The sequence below is a fragment of the Lissotriton helveticus genome, chromosome 1_1, assembly GCF_964261635.1.
Source record: "Lissotriton helveticus chromosome 1_1, aLisHel1.1, whole genome shotgun sequence".
NCBI lineage: Eukaryota > Metazoa > Chordata > Amphibia > Caudata > Salamandridae > Lissotriton > Lissotriton helveticus.
In genome coordinates, this window is record NC_136057.1 from 1,480,602,464 (window position 1) to 1,480,623,411 (window position 20,948).

Here is a 20,948-nt window from a genome sequence, read left to right on the forward strand (position 1 = left end):
TGGCTGCTACCACCCATCCGAGCGCAGAAAGCGGAGTCAGACCGGGAAATTCATAATCTACAGTCGTAAATGCACTGTGTATATATATATATATATAAAGTACCAGATGTTTCTAAAGTGTATGGGTTGTAGAAAAATATGCCTTTCTACTTACTAAACCTAGCAGTTTAAGTTTTATTTACAAACGACTTCAGTTAAATGGATATTTTTGGTGAAAGAACGGACTGGCAGCCCAGCCCCTCGAGTCTGTATGGCAGTCTCGTCGCCGTCAGGGGCGGGCAGCCGGGAATTCACCGCTCTGCTTAGCGCCTAGTTCTTAGGAGTCGTAAAAACAGCACTACACGCTTTACAGGACACTCCCTCTGTAAAACGGGTGCACGAGTACGAACAGGGCTCAGTCCTAACTGAGCTGCTCTTACAGAACAAGAAAGAATAACAATAACCCCTCCCGATAGCGCCAAGACACCCTCCCCTTTCTCCCTTACACAACACCCCCTCTAAGCTCGCCACTTCAAAGCGCACATTTCTTGAAGTTTATAACCGGCACAGACCTCCGAATGCGATTTAAAGCGGATAGATATGTATTTCTATCCTTTGTTAACTGTTTTTACGCATCGCATCTTTTCCGCACTTTCTCGCTGTTTCTCATTCTCCTCCTGTATATCGAGAGAGCTGCAGGGTTTAGACACTTGTAGAAACTGCGCAGAGTATCTCTCTCGGACTTCTATGAAACTGGAGCTCCGCAACAGAATGACCAACACAGCAAAGCATTAGGAAAGCAAGCATTACCAAAGCCAATCCACCTAGCGTTGGCTTCCAGGCTTTGGGTTTGGTTAGTAGTTGTTCTGTATTGCCATCGATCAATTGCATAAAACGTCACCGTGGGAGTTGCCAGCATTCACTAATATATTTTAAAAAATAGAAACACGCATTCTTTCTCTAAAGCAACACAGTGTCATAGTGGCCCCTGAAGGATGTGTGGATGTGTACATTGTGACAGGGTTATTCCCTCACTCAGGATGCAGTAAGCCAATGGCTGAAGTGTGCTGGCCCAAGTGGTACAAGCTAGCGAGCAGTAGAGAAGTGTGAATGGCACAACAACAGACCAATGGGCGAAGAGGGCTGCCTGAAGGCCCCATAAGTAAGAGTGTAATATATAATATTACTAGAACGGGAAGATCTCGGTTCACCCACGCCTGAAAAACAGACAATACAGGAGGCTTCCTTACATATGAAGAGTCCAGAATCGTCGCAGTGTATCCTCTTCCGACGACCTCCAACTACTGCAATTGACGTGTCAGCAACGACCTTTGCACTTCAAACGAAACCCTGCTAGCTGTACGTTTAATGCACGCACTCACCGTACTCTAAATGCGGCAGTACACTCTTGTACTCCCTCGCTGCACTTTATACCCCCTACTACACTCATCAATTGCACTTTAGTACATCACTGGAACAGAAGAGGTGCAGACACTGCTGCTGCATTCGAAAATCATGCACCCATGCTGCACTTTACATACTGCACCCTCAAACATTATTTGTTGCACTTTAAATGGACGCACTGTCCCTATAGGTGAGGAACTGGCTGCCTTCTCACAGCACTTTACACGAATACACCCTTCGGCACTTTAAGCGCACGCATGCCAGCTGCGCGTGATTAGAAACGTATTTAAACGTACACCTTGCAGCACTTTCATAGCACATTACTTATTTGATTTACACTTTAAATTCATGCATTCCTTCAATTTACGCTCGTGCACAATCACTGGACTTTAAATGCATATACCCGCGTCAGTGTGTGTGTATAGATGTCGCCTGACCGTTAACTCATTCCACCATAAACACGATACTAGACACCACTGCTGCACTTCGGATGCAGACGTTACGCAGTACGCTTAAAGTGTGCAGCGCACACTCACACTGTGCTCTGATCTCTTCTCCTCTGTTGCCTCTGTGCTCTAATCTCTTCTCTGTTGCCTCTGTGCTCTGATCTCTTCTCCTCTGTTGCCTCTGTGCTCTCGTCTCTTCTCCTCTGTTGCCTCTGTGCTCTCATCTCTTCTCCTCTGTTGCTTCTGTGCTCTGATCTCTTCTCCTCTGTTGCCTCTGCGCTCTCATCTCTTCTCCTCTGTTGCCTCTGTGCCCTGATCTGCGCTCCTCTGATCTCTTCTCCTCTGTTGCCTTTTTTTTCTGTAGTTATTGTGAAAGAGACATGCAGCCTGGGTCAGGCTGAGTGGGAGCTTTGCCCGGCCCCTCTAAAAAAATAATGTATTTTCATGCCCAACACAAACTCGAAAGTGAAATAGAGCATAGTGGCAAAACATGATTTACACAGGATCACACAATTTGATCAGTTTATTAGGCTAGGAATGAATTCCATGTCTTCTAGTTTGAAACTTTGCGACTAAATGCACCCGTTGCAAATGCACAGAACCACAGCTACAAATTCTGAACCAGCACCTTTAACCATTTACCGTCTATAGCATTTACATGCTCCAAAATGAACTGTAATTCTACAATGTTTGACTATAATTCCCCCCACGATGATTATTTGTTTACAAGTGTTTTTCCTAAAGTCCTCTTTGCTCTGAAGCATGTGAGCACTATAGAAATAACACTAGAGTAATCTTCAATCTTTAGTGCAGTAAACAAACAGTTATTCAACGAAGGATGTGCAATGTTTAGTGCTGTACATATGATAGTTTAAGTGAAGTCATTTTTGCCGGGTGTCTCTGTCTGGTGAGTATTACCTCCTAGCTAAGACTTGTTTTTTGTATCTATCTTTAGCCAGTTTTCATCGTAGTGCAAAATGCTAACTGAAATAGTTGCAATACAAATCGCATTTGCGAGAAATTAAGCTATTGCCATTGTAAATGACAATGCCATTTATTTATCTGTTTTCAAAACCAACACATAAATAAAAAGTTTGTCATTTACAATGCCAATAGCTCAAACTTTTCCAAAGGCGAAACCGTTGCATTGTAAATGCTTGTTTTTGTATGTCTCTTACCTCTTCTTCGTGGGCCTCCCCGATGGCGGATCACTTCCTGGGAGACACAGACATGGAGACGGAGCGACTTTTGGAGGCAGGCTCGGCTCTTCCCCTGGATGCCGACCGAGAGCGGGATGTCGGTCGGCGAGTGGGTGATCTCGAGCGAGATCTGGACCTCCGAGCAGAGGAGCGGGGCCGGTGAGGCGATGGGCTCCGCGTTCTCCTGCGGGGAGATGGGCTGCCGCGCCTTCCGCGGCCCCTGCTCGGTAATCGTGAACGCCCTAAAAACAATGTATCAGCACCCTTCTTCCTGAGCGTCTGCCTGTGATCCTAACTTGAATGGTGCAGCACTTACTGCAGGTGATGTCCCGCAATTGCCGCCAGTGTTAGGCACTTAGACCAAAGACAGAATAAGAGCATCCCTCTGGTTAATCACGCACAACACCGAAATGAGTGGCAAATTGACCACACTTCAAATATAGCAAACTCTCACGGTATAGCGAGCTACCCATCAGACAATGCGCTTGGCGCTTCAGCGATAGAGTGCTCTCTTCCTTGTAGTCACCACAGGCTCTGTGCAGCCTCTGGCAGAGGTCCCTTGCCCTGCAACCGGATTACTCTGGGCGCCATGTAGCCTGTGCAGAGCTCGCCTGCAGTCTTTAGATATTGCAAGCTCCCTGCAGTATCATGTAGAGCTCACGTTTAATCCAGCTACCTATTGTTAATGCTAGTTCCTCCCAGAGTATCATGCTACCTATAGTAACTGTAGCAAGCATGCAGCATCAGAAATTCTGACCCTTACAGTGTTTACAGGCTCCCTGTAGTCTATTGACAACGCCCTCATCCTGCAAGGTGTACCCAATGTAAGCTCCTTGCAGCCTACTGCAGAGCTCCTTCATCCTGCAATCTTTGGTACCTGCAGGCTCCCTGAAGAATATGGAAGAGCTCTTTCATCCTGATACCAGTAGTCGTTGCTAAGTCACGTGGCCTCCATGCCTGCAGCACATGGCACGGCAGGCCCCCCACCTGCCCCAGCCGGGACCTACTCACAACCCTGCTCTGTATGGACGCATGCAGTGGAAATCCAGGGCCGTCATTTTATTTATCTAATTAAGGGCCCTGGGGTCGTAAAAAAGTGCCCCTGCAGCGCGGGCGTGAACACTGATTTGTCCCCCCCACTCTCTTTTACCAAAAAACGAGGGGAAATTATATAGCACACCGAAGTTATCTATACAGCACTTTACACAACAAATAATGGGACAGGCATGTAAGATACTTAAACTGCAGATATGGCGTAACGGCAGGGGTTGACCACTTTGGAGCTGGGGAACCTGGTTCGAGTCTCTACAGGCACGCACAACATCCTGTAATTCGGGGCAAATCCCTTCATCTCCCCGTGCCTAACAGAAAGCAAAGCGCCTAGAAACCGATCTTGTGACCACAGTCGAGAAACACCAACATTTACCGTTAATAACACGCTGATGCACTTTTTTATCAAGATTTATACAAATATGACTTTTCAGGGGGAGGGAAGCCCACGCGCATATCATTTAGTAGCGCTTGTGTAAATACTATAATAGGCATTTTCAAGCGCCTAGAAACAGATCGGGCTGTCAGTGTTTGCTGTTCAGACAGAAGAGCTGTTGCTAGTCAGGGTCAGAATTTAGGTTGAGTGCATTGCCGATAAGATTGCCAGAAATGCCATTGAATGGGGACAGCTGTCGGGGTGGGGGCCTTGGAAGGGGAGAGAGGGGGCTGAAGGGGGGTACTGCACGACTGTCACTTTGTACAGAGGAGATATAATTTTTAAAGTGAAAGTTTGAAACCACTGACTTTGCATTTTCAAAAGGCACTGTCTGAGCTTATGATTGACAAGTTCAGGCTGCAGGATTCGGTGGAGAGGCCGCGGCATAACCCTCAGGCGCTGGAGTGCGCGACAAGGCTGCTTCTAGGTTTTAGGAATGATTTCGCGCTAACTCCGCGTCTTTGACCTAAAGAGGGCAGCGTATGGGGCAGAGACAGTGCGTGTCACATTTATGGTACAATCTCATTTGTTTCCGTTAAATCTATATGTGGCTGTTGTTTAGGTGGTATTAAAATAAGTACCCTGGGTTAGGCAAGAACTGCGGAATAAGTCTCTAATAATTACAAGGAAGAGGTCAGTTCCAAATCTCCACTGTGTGGGAAGGCAGATGCATTTCCATAAGTGGACAGCCCTGCAGGCAGCTCCAGTTGGCCGTTCGATAACTCCTCTGCAGGAGGAGGTGATAGTTATTGCACCTTTTAAAATCCAGAGGGACCTCTTTGTGCAACGGGGAGGGATCAGAAAAGATCGGGCTGCTCATACTGAGAGCCTGCAGGCTCTAAATAGACCCCTTTTTACAGAGCAGGGCTCTTTCATTGCACAAGCTCTCCACTTTTGTATTTGGCTTTGCCGTGCTGACCTCTGTTTATGTTTTGGAGTTGCACTGGATCTCTTTTGCACCTGTGGGAGCCACCGTCTTATAGTTCTGCTTGCATTCAACATCACAACATTTTAGTGCAAATTAAAGCGAAGAAATGGAATGCACTCGGGCTTGGGGCTGTTCGTGCAAGGAAGTGAACTTTCGCTGTTCTTTCGTTACACAACGCCTTGGAGTAAGTTGTGAAGATTGCAGGAAGAACACAACTGTGTGCTCTGTGTTTTTGTTTCTAACTCCGCCTTTCGTTGCAAGTGTACACAAATATTCAATAATCATGCATTTAAGTAGAGCAGGCAGGGAGGGAAGGGATCACGTGTGGTGGCTCCCCAGTGGATCACACTTGTGGTGCCTCAATATGTGTTCGGTGCACACTGCAGGCACGGACTTCACTGGTGATGGTGCAAAGCGCGGGGATTGCGCAGGGAGGGCTCGACTGGTGACCTGAGGCCCATCTTCACGTGCCCGCTGTTATGTTTGCTCACTATGATTTTAGCACTTTACACACATGCAGCGCCAACAGTTCAGGTTGTTTTCTTCGGCATTCAGCAGCATAGTGTGCAGTGAGACTGCTCTTAGAGCCCCGTGGGGCCTTATCCGAGGCTGATGACAGTGGGGAGACCGGCCGAGGGAGAGACCCGCAGCAGGAAGGACGGCGAGAGTGGCGGTGGGCGGCCCGGGCCCCCTGCGCTCTGCTGAGGGCTGTGGGCGGCGGCTGCCGGTGCAGTCGCAGCTTGGGGCGGCTCCAGGTTCCCACGCAGTCTACGCTCTAGAGCCGGCTGAACCAACTCGGTGCCAAGGTCTCAGCGTAGCGGCGAGGAGGAGCAGGATTTTGTCTGGATATTAGTCAGGGCCAGCAAGGCTGTTCCTGCAAACAAAAACAAAAATAAAAAATGGCGGCCCAAAGCGCCGAAAATTTTCGAGTTCGGGGGCGTGTTTGGCCGGCCCCAAAAGGGGCGGAGCTTAAAAGTGGAAAGAACAGAACCAACACGCCCTCGAATCCGAAAGAGACGGGGCTAAATTGGAGTGACTCCCTTCTCCTCCAATGGCTGGCCTCCGTTTAGGAAGCCAGCCAATGGATGAGAGAGGCGGGTTCAAGCCCCGTTTCTAAAAACACTGGAAGACAATAATTCTCCGACTTCCGGCTGGCAAGCCAGCCTTCGGTCCTCGACCTAAAAAGGACTGACATGCCGGGTCTGGTGGCTCAGTGGACTAATGAGTCTACTTCAGGGGCCTGTGTTCAACCTCATGGTCACAGGTTCAAAGCCCGGCGGGTACACTCAGCCTTTCATCCATCTGAGGTCGATAAAATGAGTACCATGGAGTTGGGTAACAACAAACATCTGTTATTCAGCGCCAAGATACCTGTAGTGGTGAATGTGTGCTTTACAAATACCCATGTAATGTTATGTGTCCAGAGAGGTGCCAATTGGGGGTGCAAGGTACAGTGTTGGGAAAAAAACACATGCCTATCTTCCTTAAGCACATATGCACTTTATATCACCTATTTTGCAAAGTCACTTTCTTCTTTTTGTTTTACCATTTGTGTATGATACAGCCATATATAATCTCAACCTTCATAAATAATACATACAACTTTTTTAAACTAACTGATTTCTCGTTTCTGGTGTGTTTTGATCCGTGTTTTGATTTCTAAATTTCTGTCTAGAGAAATGATTAGACTGTTCCACAGTGGCGGATCCTCCATGGGGTGTTTGGGCGCCGCCCCACTGCTTTCTCGCCGTGCGAGAAGGCAGAAACAAATAGTAGAGATTGAGACCTACCATTTGCTTCTGCCTTCTCGCACGGCGAGAAAGCAGGAGTTCCTGGTTGAGAGAGTGGGTGGCGTTACTCGAGGGCAGGGGGAGTGGCTTTCCCACTGTTGTTAATACTGTCTGTTTGGGCAGCCTGAGAGGCTGTCCAAACAGACAGTATTAACTGTATTAAGAACAGTGGGCAAGCCGCTCCCCCCTGCCTTCGAGTAACCCCTCCCACTCTCCCTGCTCTCTGTATGCTGCAGCATACAGAGAGAAATGACGTGGTTGGGGCAGCCGGCCGAACCAATCACAGCGCTGTGCTGTGGTGGAGGGGAGGGAGGCTGCCTGCAGCCTTCCTTCGTGACGACGAGCACCATGGGAATTCAAGAACAGGAACAGGACGGTGGGAATCGGGAGTCTGGAGTCGGAACTTGAAGGCGGGAAGGTATAGGTAAGTAAGTTTATTGACTTTTATATTTATTTTTTTTACTTCGTGGCATGTGCGGGGGGAGAAGCCAAGACACTGCCACCTTGTGAGAAACAGAAACGCCACAGGTCCGGATGATGGTGTGCAGTAACTCTGTCTGCGATCCCAACCTCTCGCTTGTCGTCCTTACTTTTCTTTCTTGCTTTCACGCATTGTCCTGGACTCCTTCTCCTGTTGATCTGTTCTCGCTTTTCCTTTCCCGCTTTTTCCTTTCCCTGTCTTTCTCTTTAGCAGCAGCGGCAGTCAGAAAGAAACTAGCACTAGAAAGTTAAAGTAAAGACCACAGCACTGCAGCAGGAAATAAATTAGGCACTTGCCGGGCCTTTGGCAGCATAACCATTTTAAACTGTGCCAGGCTGAAAAAAACAATAAATAAAACATTATTCTGAAATTCACATATGCAGAACTTTTGCGTTCTGTGTCTATAAAGTGAGTTACATAATCCCATTAAATTAGGCAACTAGCTTTCTAAACACAAAACGGTACATGCTGGATACATGACTCTTTTCAGAAACCTCAGTCTTGGTTGCTTCGTAGTCTCAGTCTGGCACAATCTAGAATGCTGTCTCCTAACGTGCTCCAATTAAACACACTCCCCCTTAGCACTTCAGTTGCAGACACAGAGCAACATACCCAGTTCTCGCTATACCGCCAGTGCAGTGGGATGCATTTCTGTACAACTAAATTCCATCCGCTTTTTTTACTAACACTCATGGCGAATCAGTGTGCACAAGTGACTGCCAACAGCTAAAATAAAGTACATCCTGAAAGAGTAAAGGGAATTCTTCGAAATTTCCTGCCAACCACCACTTAAAACTACCTTGAGGTGATGTGTGCTTGCTTCTCTCACACGCACTATACTTCATTCATTGCTCCTACGCCCTACCACTTTCAAATTCCATCAGCCGCCACTGCTGTTCCATGACATCTAGTATCGTCTAGGGCAAATACCGCCAACTAGTAATTAGTTCTGCTAAGCAATTGTTCTTACCTAAGAGAACTCACTACAGTTTTTATTGATTATTTACATATTGGCGGATAGAATACTTTATCACAAACGTGACAGACATCCCATCCACCGTATTACGATCTCCATAGGATATAATGGGATTGTAATACGGTAGAAGGGATATCCATCACGTTTATAACGGAGTATTCCCCTCCACCAAGATCTATATAAGGCCCTTTGAACACTCTAAAACAATAACAATAGGCTAAAGCATAGAGAGAAAAAAGCATTAGCAAAGTAAAGGTCCACCAGACCTGGCCCTGTAGTGATCTTTTTAAGCAGATGTGCACATGAGATCAGGAGAAATGCCATGAACGACAGCGCAAGAAAGGCTATGCCAGAATTCGGATGTCCCTCTACTACCCCATGCTGTACACTGTGTAGGGTGAAAGCAATCTGTGAATAACAACTGAACAGACCAATGGCTGAAGAGAGTTGACCCAAAGACCCTCGATATATGTATTTTTATTTATGATCTTTTTTTAAATGTAATATTACATGAGGCTGAAGGGATAACCGAACCTCTCTGACCAGACCTAAAATCAACAATGTAATGCTCATTGTGGTAAATACAACTGTGGATGGAAAAAACTAATTCTGAACTAAACTTAAGAAACCCATTGCATTCTAGTAAATCAGTTAAACTGCAGATGTTAGAACACTGTCATACACTTAATTGTTATGTGAACTATTAACATTATACAATACCTTTAACTTATAACTCAACTGTGTGAGGCAATTGAACCAATAGTGGCTTTTTTGTACAAAAAATATCTTAAAAAGAAAGTATAGTCTTGTCTGAATTCCTTTTTACTTTAAAAAGGGGGAGGCTTTTAGGGAACAGAACGTGTGGAGTGGATTGGATTGCCTTCCCAGAACATTTCCGGGGCTCCGGTGGGGGGGGGGGGGGGGGGGGGGGGGGTGAGAGGTGGGTTACTCTTTCAGTGGTGCAGAAGTGGGTGTCGCCATTTTCTCCTCTTCTGGCCTGTCTATTTGTTGTCACTTTTCTTTAATGTGTCTCTGCCGTGTGCCCGTTCATACATTAACACAAGCAGTACTTCACCAATACACTCACTCTCCAGCTTCCCAAACAGCAATTTGCGTTTGAATTTGTGAGCACCTCACACAACAACATTAATAGGTGTTCAGGCTTTTTTCATTCATCACAGTCAAGTACTTCTTAAGTGTTTTTCAATGTAAAGTATTGAGCTGATGTTATTTACCGTTAATCACAGGCTCTTTATTACCACTTTGTTTTTCCACACAAAAGGTTAAGTGGGCTTTTGTATCCTTACATTCAATATTTCTGCAAGTGCTAATTATGGCTTAGAGCACAATTCTCCAACAATTGCTGCTGTCTGAAGAACTGCTGGGAGATTTGGGGCGTCCATTTCCTTTTGGCTTGGAATGCAGGAACTGTTCTCCCAGCATGCTGCAATGCTGCCCAGGGGCACTAATCAGAAGAAGGTTTGCAGCCCTGGGAATGTTGAAGGCTTAGCTGCCGTAGGCCCATGGCTCAGAGGTCCTGGTGGCCCCTAGGATGGCTTAGATTTGCGCATATGTGAGAGCGTCTCGTAGGCCTCCTGGATCTCAATGAAGCGCTGCTCCGCCTCCTGCACCCTGTGACGGTTGTGGTCCGGGTGCCACAGCTTCACAAGCTCCCGGTAGCTGTGCTGGATGTCCTCAGGGTTTGCGGTCTGGTCTAAACCAAGCACCTACACAAAAAATAAAATTCAAAAATGAGCGCCATGATGGGAAGAATTGTGCCCCCTCCCCCCTCCCAGCACCAGATTTCTCTCTGCAGCTCGCTTTGCACGCATGGCTCTGGTGAGCCTGGTCCTGTCCTTTCTGTTCCCCTGAAGGCAGTCAATGAATGGGTTTTTGATTTTGTGCCTCAATGAAAACGACAACCACACAGATGGATGTATGACATTACAACGCATGCTTTTACAACGCGCTTTTTACAACGCATACCATTACAACGCATAGTGCTTTTAGGCGCTGGATAGTGAATTGTTTAATTTACTATTCCAACTCCAGTCCCCGTGGATAGTAGGGAAGGTGTTGGATAGTACATTAAACACATTCCCTATCCTAGAGCGCCCCCCAGCGCAATGCGTTGTAATGGTTTGCGTTGTAAAAGTTGCGTCGTAAAGGCACTGCGTGGTAAAAGTTGCGTTGTAAAGGTTGTTTCCCACACAGATTCACGGTTTCATGAAAGGCCTCCCCATCAAATGGAGTAAGCATGGCTCAGAGATCAGGATAGTGCACATAAATCCTTGTTGGAATTCCCTTGTCTACATTATAACCCAAAATGGAGGACAGAGCAGGGCCTGCCCAGATTCCTGGTTTGACCTGCAAGCGGAATTTGAATCAGTTCCGACTCTTCTGTAGAGGTATTACTGCACCTGGATTCTAGTAACTCGTGGGCAATGATAAAAATGATTCTGATCCATTAACATTGTGAGGCTATAGTTGTGAGCATTTTGCAGTACAACGAAAAAGCTGCACTTTGCATAATCATATTTTCCTTTGGTTGACTAAACTAGGCCCGATCTAGGACTATACTCCATCTTGAATTATAAAACAGCCATGATGTGTGTTTTAATATCTTCTGTCGTCATACATAGCAAACTGTGCACTGCTATAATGCTCTGTGTTGACATCCTGCAGTAGTGTAAGACAAAATGGTGCCCTCCCTTTCAAGATATAATGAGGGACCCTCGGGTCTCCTGTATCCTAGACATATTCAGTGGCTTTTGGCCGAATAGGGCCCCCCCTGGAGATGTGGGGCCTCTCTGCGTCGCAGTTGCTGCCGGGCATATATTATGCACCTGTTGTTCTCAAGAACTAAGGAGGAAGCCTTTTACTTCTTTCAAGGCTTTTCCTGTTTGTGTAACTATAGGCCTATTCATAATATGAGACTGTCATTTTTTTAGTGCAAAGAGATTTTTACTGACATATTCAAAGACATTAGATCAAAATGGGTAGTTTTAATATTAATTTGATGATGCTGTATTACATTTTGTATTCTGGTTTGTCTAATTGTGAAATGACACGACCATCTCATACTGACAATGACATTTTTCTGTGTATTTTCCTATAAAAGTTTTTTTCTGGAGGTGAGCTTTGAGTCTAGACCTATGTCAGTCTGTCACTTCCATTGTATTAAAAATATTTTACTCTGAGACTTGGCGTCTTGTCATTCTCTTTGCTGCATTTGATTGCGCCGTATGCTAATTCCCGATAATGATTTACAATGCAATTGACGGTTTCAACCTAAAAGAAGTCTCAAGACTCTTTTTGTTACAAGACTTTTTTTTAACAAACTATGGTGATTTATTAGCTTTTAATCTGATATCTGTAGTAACACATTGCCTTATGCAGTTTGAAGTTAACCTGGTCTCCGATCCTGAGTTGGAGCTTTATCTTGGATTATCAGGTAAAATAGCATCAGCAGGATCATGCTAAATCATCTCCTTTGCGGTTTGGGATCAGTTATCAGACTTCCTGCCCACTTCTTCAGATGTTTCTCTTGTGGCCAGGTTTCAGTAGCTAAAGGCGAGGATGGCATATCCTTCCCTTTGAAGCCAAGCCTCCTATAGGTAGGCCATCAGGGCAGTCTTGCCTCTGCACCTCTTTCTACATCATCTACATAACAAAGGCTGTGCTTAATCAGCCTGAGTCCAATATACAAAAAAAATCAGGAAATGACCCAAACCGCTCTAAATAGAGCTCCTGGAAATAACACACTGACTCCTCATGTCATGATTGGGGGATCCCCCAAAATTTGAACATGGAGCAGAAACTGATTGGTCAGCCTGAGGATACATTTTGGGCATATACCCGACGGATGATGAATGGAAAACTCATTGACCAGGGCCAATCTCCCAACACCCGTGTAGATAAGAAGACTACCTCTCTGATTGCGAACTCCCCTGCCTGATTGGGAACTGAACCAGAGGTTTTGTGTTGTACCTCAAGGACTGCGTGATGCAGCCTTGAACGTAGGAGCCTCGCTTGCAGCGAAAGGAAATACTGGAGGTGCCCTTGCAGAAGAAGACTACCTAGAAGAGAAGCCCCACATCCTAGCTGCTTTGTCTTGAAGGACTTATGCAGAAAGGAAATAGAATCACCACCATGAATCCTGCATGTGGCCTAGAGGAATAACTGGCTCTGATAGGATATCTGTGGTAAGCTGCCTTTGTCCCTGAACACCAGACAGCCCTTCCTTCTGGCATGAGCTTGTTGATGTGGTTGGTAGACAAGGCTTTGCTGAATGGAAACTCATAATCTACATGAAATTCCATGCAGTGGCGGTGGAGATATTCAACTTTAACGACCCGACTCATGAGTCCTTTTGCTTTTGCCCATGTGCTCCTGCTTTGTGGGTCCAATCGGCATAGGGAAAGCCAACCATGAGTAGGACTTTTCCTGTTGGATGTCTTTGGAACCGTATGATGCAAGACACCCCAATTGTTTTCAGCGGTGCGAGACACCCCAATTGTTTTCAACAGTTTCTCACTTTTGTTTTTTCACCACAGAAGCTCAAGGACTCCATTATGTTGGCACCTGAGAACATTTGTAATCCCCCATCAGATTCCTGCCTTACCCCACTGTTGTGTCCTCCCCTTTTGACTCACTACCTTTGTGGTGCAAGGATCAGCGGATGGTGAGCCTCTCACTCTCGGTGGCGGGTTGTGCCTGGGCTTGAGAAAAGACTACAAGATCTGGTCAGCGGGGTGCAGGGCTTGACCAAGCTGAGGGGACTTTCGTAAAAGAAGCACAAGTCCGCAGCTGCAGTGTGACACCATGGAGCTTGCCTGCCTGCCACTCTGACCACCAATCCTGATGGTGAACCTTATCTTTCCTTCCCCCTTGAGGATCTGTGATATGGTCAGCACGAATGGGACTTATAACATAGTGAAGGAACTGTGACAATGACAATAAGCAGGGCTTTTCAACTGCAAACATCCTGTGTTAATAACCGCAGGCAAGGGCTTGTAATATTATATAACCCTGTGCCAAAGACTGCAGGTACCGACAAACATATAGTGAGAAGTGTGGCTCAATGGTTAGAGCGGCAGACCCTGATGCAGTAGTCTGGCCGGGACCAGGGTTCAATTCCCGACTCAGCGGGTCTCGGGCTCAATTTCCTCGGACCTGATAATTCTCGCCTCGGTGCCTATTCTGCACCTCTGGGCAATAGCTTGCTTAACCTCTACAACGGCCCCAACAACGCTGAGGATGCCTGACTTCACCTTCGGGGTACCCAGGAGTGGGCTCCTCACAGGGAAAGGCCAGGAAGGGTTCCTCGGCGGTATTCGTACAAGCGCCGAGATGCCTCCGGGTAGTTGTGCGCTATATAAGTGCGTAATTATCATTATCATTATAACCCTGTCTCAAATGCCATATGTGAACTGTGCAAACTTTTGTTTCAGAAAACAGTAGGGGGTACAGTGTTTTATTCCGTTGTTCCTTATGTATTACTTCAGGTGTAGTATTTAGTTGTATGTGTCGGCTAAAGTACTTTTCCAAATAAAAGGACTGACTCCACATTGATTTATTACTTAATATTGCGTGAAGTTGCTGAGTTTGAAATTTGAGCCCATACCACCTCCCCGAGAAAGCCTTGAGCTTCTTTGCTGTCCTGAGGGTCAAGTGCGAAAAGGGCGTAGTTGATGCTCAATGGTTGGTCCAATAGAAAGTGGGCCACAGCCAAAGAGTTCTATCTGCACAATTTAAGCCCAATTTCCCCTGATTGCAGTATGACCCTTCAAACTATCTTACCACAAACCATCATGTTTGTTTGTGGTTGTATCTTTGTATATAGAGTGTTCTTCAAGAACTGTGAACAGCCAAGTTCCTTATTACTATGTGCAGGACATGGAAGGTTTACTGTTACATCCTCTTTCCTTTCATTTATATAATTAATCAAATTGATTAACTTACGTTTAAATCCACGTTTTTAATTATGCCAATGACTGCCTACTTTTGTTGCAGCTATCCTTTAACCTGCCAAAAGAAACTGCTGCTAACCATGGATTTCCATTTGGTAATCCTGTCACTTTCTTTACTGCCTCTAGTCTCATGGGTCAAGAGGGAAACATCCTTTACAACGCAACTTTTACCACGCAGTGCCTTTACGACGCAACTTTTACAACGCAAACCATTACAACGCATTGCGCTGGGGGGCACTCTAGGATAGGGAATACGTTTAATTTACTGTCCAACACCTTCCCTAGTGTCCACGGGGACTGGAGTTGGAATAGTAAATTAAACTATTCACTATCCAGCACCCCAAAGCGCTATGCGTTGTAAAAGTTTTTGTTGTAAAAACCGCGTTGTAAAGGCATGCGATGTAAAAGTATGCGTTGTAACGTCATACATCCGGGTCAAGACAGTGCCAAGAACAGAAAGTAACCAGAGTTCTTAGAGCCATGTTTACATATTGTCGTGTACACTCATTGCCTTCCCTTGTCCTTTCTGCAGCAAATGAGAGGCCTTAGAGGGCCCGAGGGGGGTATAAGGCGTCAAACCTGTAATGGCATGGGGTCAAAGGGTACACAATGTCAATTCCGCTATCGCTTGTATTTTGGTAAATTGGCATACCTGCTGGCAGCACTAGGAAAACGTACAACCCCATTTGAACACATCAGAAATGTATACATCAATATGGACCCAAGTTGGACAATAGGGGCCCAGATATCACCTATACCCAAACATTTCTTTTTCATCTATAATGTATTGGGGAAACAGTGGTATATTTAGTAGCTGAGATCTGCAAAGACAGGGCTGTGTAGAAGTGTGGAAGGCAATATCAGAGAGGCTGGACTTACCTTGTAGGCCATCTCTTTCTTCTCCTGCTGAAAACTGTGCACAAACTGATAGATGTTCTCCCACTCGCGGAAGTAGCCTGTTCCGAAGCCCCTGCCCCCAGTTATCAGCATCCAGCAATGGTAAGGCAGCAGGAGGACCCCCTCCAGCAGAGCACTAAGTGTAGGGAACACGCTAAGCCAGTCCAGGATGGCCCCAATACTCTCTGCGATGTAGTTGATGGTGACTGTGGTGTTGTAGAAGGCACTGTATGCCAGTGGGGTGCTGAACGCCAGGTATGCTAGGCCGAGGCGGTAGAGGCGGAGGCTCATGTTCTCCTCCGTGCCAGTTCTGGGACGTTTGTAGCGTCTGCACTGCTGGGCTGTGGCAGAGGCCACAATGGTGATGGGCAACATGGCGATGATGCGGCCATAGAATATCGGTGATGTCAGAAATGCAGCCACCATGGTTTTCCACAGGTCAGAGGTTTGGTCACCTAGACTGGCCACTAAGTAAACACCAAGTCCCACAGCCAGGGGCAGGGCGATGAAATAGAAGCTACCCAATGAGGATAGGCCGATGACTGCCACAATTCCAAAGTAGATGCCAACAACCATCTGGCCAAAAAGCCATGTCACACTCATCTCTGGCACCCCATTCTGCAGTTTGCTCTGGTGTGCAGACTTCCTGTTGGCTTGGGCCACAAAACCGGGAATGCGCCAGAACTCCCACATCCAACCCATGCCAAAACCACCAAAGGTTAGCATCCAGAGCAGGGCATGACTGTCTCTGCCCAGGTATATGTGGTGCAGCCCGAAGGGTCCACCAAAAGACCAGAGGGCATAGGTCTTCAAGAGGCTCTTAGCCATATTGTATTCTTGAAGTAACTTAAATCATTAGCTTCTAGAGGCAAGGTTGAATAGTATAGGTGCAACTGGTGGTCCATGACTTGTGGAGCTTGAATGATCACGTTTAGACCTCAATGGCACATCTATGGCTCTTTAAGGATGTTTTATTGCCTTGACAGAGTCCTGTGATCTCTGGTGGATCACCTATAGCCCTCAATGAATCACAGTGGACCTTTACAGATGACCTTTGGTTTTTGATGGAACATCAGTTGGCCTGATCTATAGTCTATGACCCCTGGTGGATCAATTATAGCCCTCAATAGATCACTAGTAGTCCATGAAATATCACCCAAGGCTCTTGCTGGATCAGCTGTAGTCTCACCTGTAGTCTTGATGGATTATCAATGTCCACTGATATGCTGCTCTTGAAAGATCCCCCGTGCCACCTATGTTCCCTTATGGATGAGCTATCACTGTTTGAATAAACAAATGTACTCTTTTATCACTTCAGACTGGAAACTCAGCGAGACTGTTTGTAGAACAAGGAGCATGAAGAAACACTTTGAGAAGAAAGATCTACCAGGCTATGACGACCCTGTGACACGCATTTTCAATAGATCCTGAGTATTTCCTGGTTTTGGAGACTGGCTCGGGGTGCCCACTCTGCTCTGCCAGTCCTGTGTTGAATACGTCCGTACATGTGATCAAGGCCTCATCAGCTTCTGTACAACCTGCAAGAGAAGGATGTGATGATTCCATGAGTGACTCAAGGTGTAAGGTAGTCAACTTGGTGGCATAGACTATGGGTAACAACAGAGGGTAGCTTACAGGGTGAAAGGGTGAAAGAGGACTCCAGTACCATAGAAAGGTGCTGAAGAGTGGCAGAAGGAGGACTATACCCTAGATTTTACACAGTAGAGGGGGAAGACAAACAGTGACAGTTCAAACATATGGGGCAGATATGGGATACCTTGTTATACAATAGTGGGGCAATTCATTATGTGCAATGGCTTGTGTCATATGCCACTCTTAGCAAAGCACTATCAAGTCTTAAGAGAAACCAAACTACTATGAAATTTAGAGTGATGCATACATTATTCAAAAGCAAAGAAGAAACTGTGGGTAAATTCCAATTTGTGGCAGAGATGCATGGTGATTCAGGTCAAACTGAGTCCCACACTTGCTCGAGGGAACAAAGTCCATTTAACAAGTTAAAAATGTAACGATAGGAGAGGCAAAAGTCACTAGCAAATGAGCAGACTCCAGCTCCTAACTGACACAATAAAATGGTATTTATATATTGACATTGTCGTCTATATTTATACATATTTATTTTTGTTGATTTAATCTGTTTTTATCCGTATTTATTTTGTGATTAGTGTTAAAAACGAAGCTGCAATGAGTATATTTCGAATTTATTTCACCAACAAATGTTTACTCATGTTTTGGTGTCCAATTGGTTTTAGCCATTTATAGTATAATGTAGTCATCTGAAAACATTTGCATTGTAGAACAGCTTATCTAGCTGTGCATCTGTAGTTATTTAAGCTTCACTAGGAAATATATATATATATTTTTTTTTAACTACCCTACATGTCTATGTATACAACTATTGACGTAGCACTCATAATTGATAGTTGTGAGAATTGTCCTAAAGAAAATCTATAGTGTTCCATATTTAAAGATATATACAGACAAGAAATAGGTTGTTTTCTGTCTTTATTTATTTTATTTGGTCAGAACACCTGTATATATATATATATATATATATATATATATATATATATATATATATATATGTACCTCCAACTGGTTTCGGTGCAGAAGAGACCTCCCGAGCACTGTCTCCAGTGCGCAGACTACAAATGAAGTTCCAAGGCCAGTCTTTAAATCATCGTTGTTTATTCAATCAATCATAAAGTGCGGGGGTGCAAATCAAGGAACGTCGAACAGACGCGTTTCGGGCGTGAACGCCCTTGCTCACTGTTATATATTCCAAAAACTCCTTCCCCAGAGAGAAGCAGCAGAGGCCAGAAGGGGTTCCTTTGAAGGCACTTTAATGCGTAAGTATACAGGTTAGTGGCGGCGAATGCATTTTGGCGTGAATATTGCCTTCTTCAGCGCCCTGCACTAACAAGTGTCCATCAGTTCACTCCGACAGTCCTGCTTCGCTTAAATGTTGCTGGCGACACTTAGCTCCTCCCCAAGCAGAGTCAGCTCACCTGTTGGAGGTTGCAAACCATTAAGCAGACTCCAACTCCCAGAATGCAACCTGTTCATGCATCTGGGTCGGCGGTGTGAGGGGTAATGCCATGATGTTACCGGCTAACGTGTCCGTGCAGGTTTGAATGCCGTGACTCCTATTTTCATACCCAGAAACCAAAGCGCCTCCTCCGGTACCCTCGGACTGCTACAAACGTGCATTCCATGAAGTCGATGTGCGGGGGCAGCTATGCAGCTACATAACGCCCTAACAGAGGTCAAATACCTCACACCGCATATGCCTCATGTATGTCACGGTGGACACCGGTACTCTCGATCCCTCGAGCCTTCCGAACACTGCAAGGCAGTGTGATGTCAGTCAGTGGCGTCACTAGGGTTGGTGTCACCCGGTGCCGGTAACTCATGGTGTCACCCCCTCACGACTTACCGCACGGACCTCCTCCGCTCCGAATCCGCCAGTGGACACAGATGGCAAATATATATATGTTCATACAGTTTCTCTTTACTGCGGCACGTGATGAAATCACAGAACCATATTTTCATCCCGTGATTGACTGTCTCTTTCACTTTAAAATCTGGTTCCTCTCTTCTCTTTGTGGGCACTTAAAAGGCGCAGCATGAATGCTCTATTTTCTAACTGGTAACCCCATAACGCCGATTTTACCTCCAACAGACCAGAAACCCAAAACAGAAATGGCACAGCCAGTGTACCCAGAGAAGCAGGGCCCCAACCGAGGGAATGACCAAAATAACAAATCACAAGTCAGCAGAAACACAAATCCACAGCCAAAAGCACAGGGACATAAAAGCTGCCACTGCCAGGATGGACAATAAGGCAGCAGGATGAAGACGCGCCAGCAAAGCAGGCATATTTCAGCCAAAGCAGTTCACTTCATAGTATACGTATGAAGTGAACTAACTGTGAAGTGAACCACCTGCAAGTGAAATGACGAGTTCAAGGAAAGGCCTGGCCTGCACCCAATCATGCAGCCGGCCGTGTGCAACTGCAAGCACAATACACCGCCCGGGTCAGGACTAGCCTAGGAGGCTGGAAGGGCAGGGCCAGACAGGATCTTCTGGTCTTCAATTTATTTATGCGTTTTTATATAGCGCAGACTTTACCCAAAGGCGTTAGAGCGCTTCACAATAGGAACAGTAATGAAACATGAGGAGAAAATTACAAGTGAACAAATTACAAAAGCAAATTTTAAGTTACAAGAGGCAAAAGTGACATTTGTGAGCAAACAAAATACATGAGGTTGCAAACGGTGCATTACAGGAGGAAAAAGTGACATGTGTGCAGGTTACACAAGTCCTTAAAAGATGACTGAAGGCAGGTTTTGAATTTTCCAATCCCTGAATTTGAGAGCTTCACATCCACTGTCTGAATGCCAGATGCATTATCTACACGAGTAATTAAACTAATAACAGTGTATAAAAGCAATTACTACTAATGCGTCTTTATTATACATACTAAAGGAACACTATTGTGAAAAATTTGAATAATGAAATACTGAGCAAAAAGCACTGTTTCTAAACTTATACCTTGCAGTTACCATGCAATTCCTTAAAGATGGTTCATAATTCATTAAGCAGGTATATTACAAGGTGGTAACCTGAGACTTATCTCACTCAAGAATGTCTGCAATGAAAGCAGTAACTCGCTGAGCTTCCTACGTAAAATACAAATCTGTGACCTGCATGGTGCATGCTTCACTTTGCAGCTGGGACATCACATTTAACTATGTCTCTTTATACTTTGTATGAGTGAGGCGGGCTGTAACTAGACTGCACACAGATCTCGCCAGCAAGTGTATTCACCACCAAAGTTATCTTACAGCTACCATGCTTTGGAATTTCTTGGGTAAACAAAGATCTCTCTGCACCAGGTGTCTACAGTCTAATCCCAATAAACTATTTTAAAGTGAAGTCTGCTCAAGAGAAAACAAAGTATAATTAGAAGAGGTATAATACTGCAATATATGGTAGACACTCGAGCACAAGAACAAACGTTACGTTCGTAGGCAATGGTGGCACTTGTACAAGTATCAAAGCAAACAAAATGCCATTACCGCGCAGTCTCCGGCAACACTCACTCGAAATATCTGCCAAGGTGCCCTTTTTGTCAACTGGAGAGCATCGTTATATTCCCACCCAGCCAGGTAGATTTGTCCACACACGCCCACTGCGTTAAACTGAAGAGGATCAAGTGCACAAAATCTGATAGTCTTTCTGGAGCATCACCCCCATTGGGCACACCATGCCATGCAAGGCGTAGATGGCAAGGGGTCATCTCTGAGGGGGGACTCTCTATGCAGGCAGTAGAAGGCAAGGCGTCTTCTTTTCTGGGCAGTGCTGTG

General features: G+C 45.6%; 1 protein-coding gene across 1 annotated transcript in view; it reads right to left on the bottom strand.

The window, feature by feature from the left end:
- Positions 1-9,919: 9,919 nt before the first annotated feature.
- Positions 9,920-20,948, bottom strand: part of DNAJC22 (DnaJ heat shock protein family (Hsp40) member C22) — an 88,424-nt gene continuing 77,395 nt past the window's right edge. Inside the window, exons 2-3 of the mRNA XM_078686472.1 lie at positions 15,541-17,096; positions 9,920-10,416 (exon numbers count right to left, since the gene is read on the bottom strand). Of these exons, the coding sequence (XP_078542598.1) occupies positions 10,237-10,416; positions 15,541-16,386 (1,026 nt within the window). The 5' untranslated portion in view covers positions 16,387-17,096 and the 3' untranslated portion in view covers positions 9,920-10,236. The remainder of the gene's footprint in view (positions 10,417-15,540; positions 17,097-20,948) is intronic.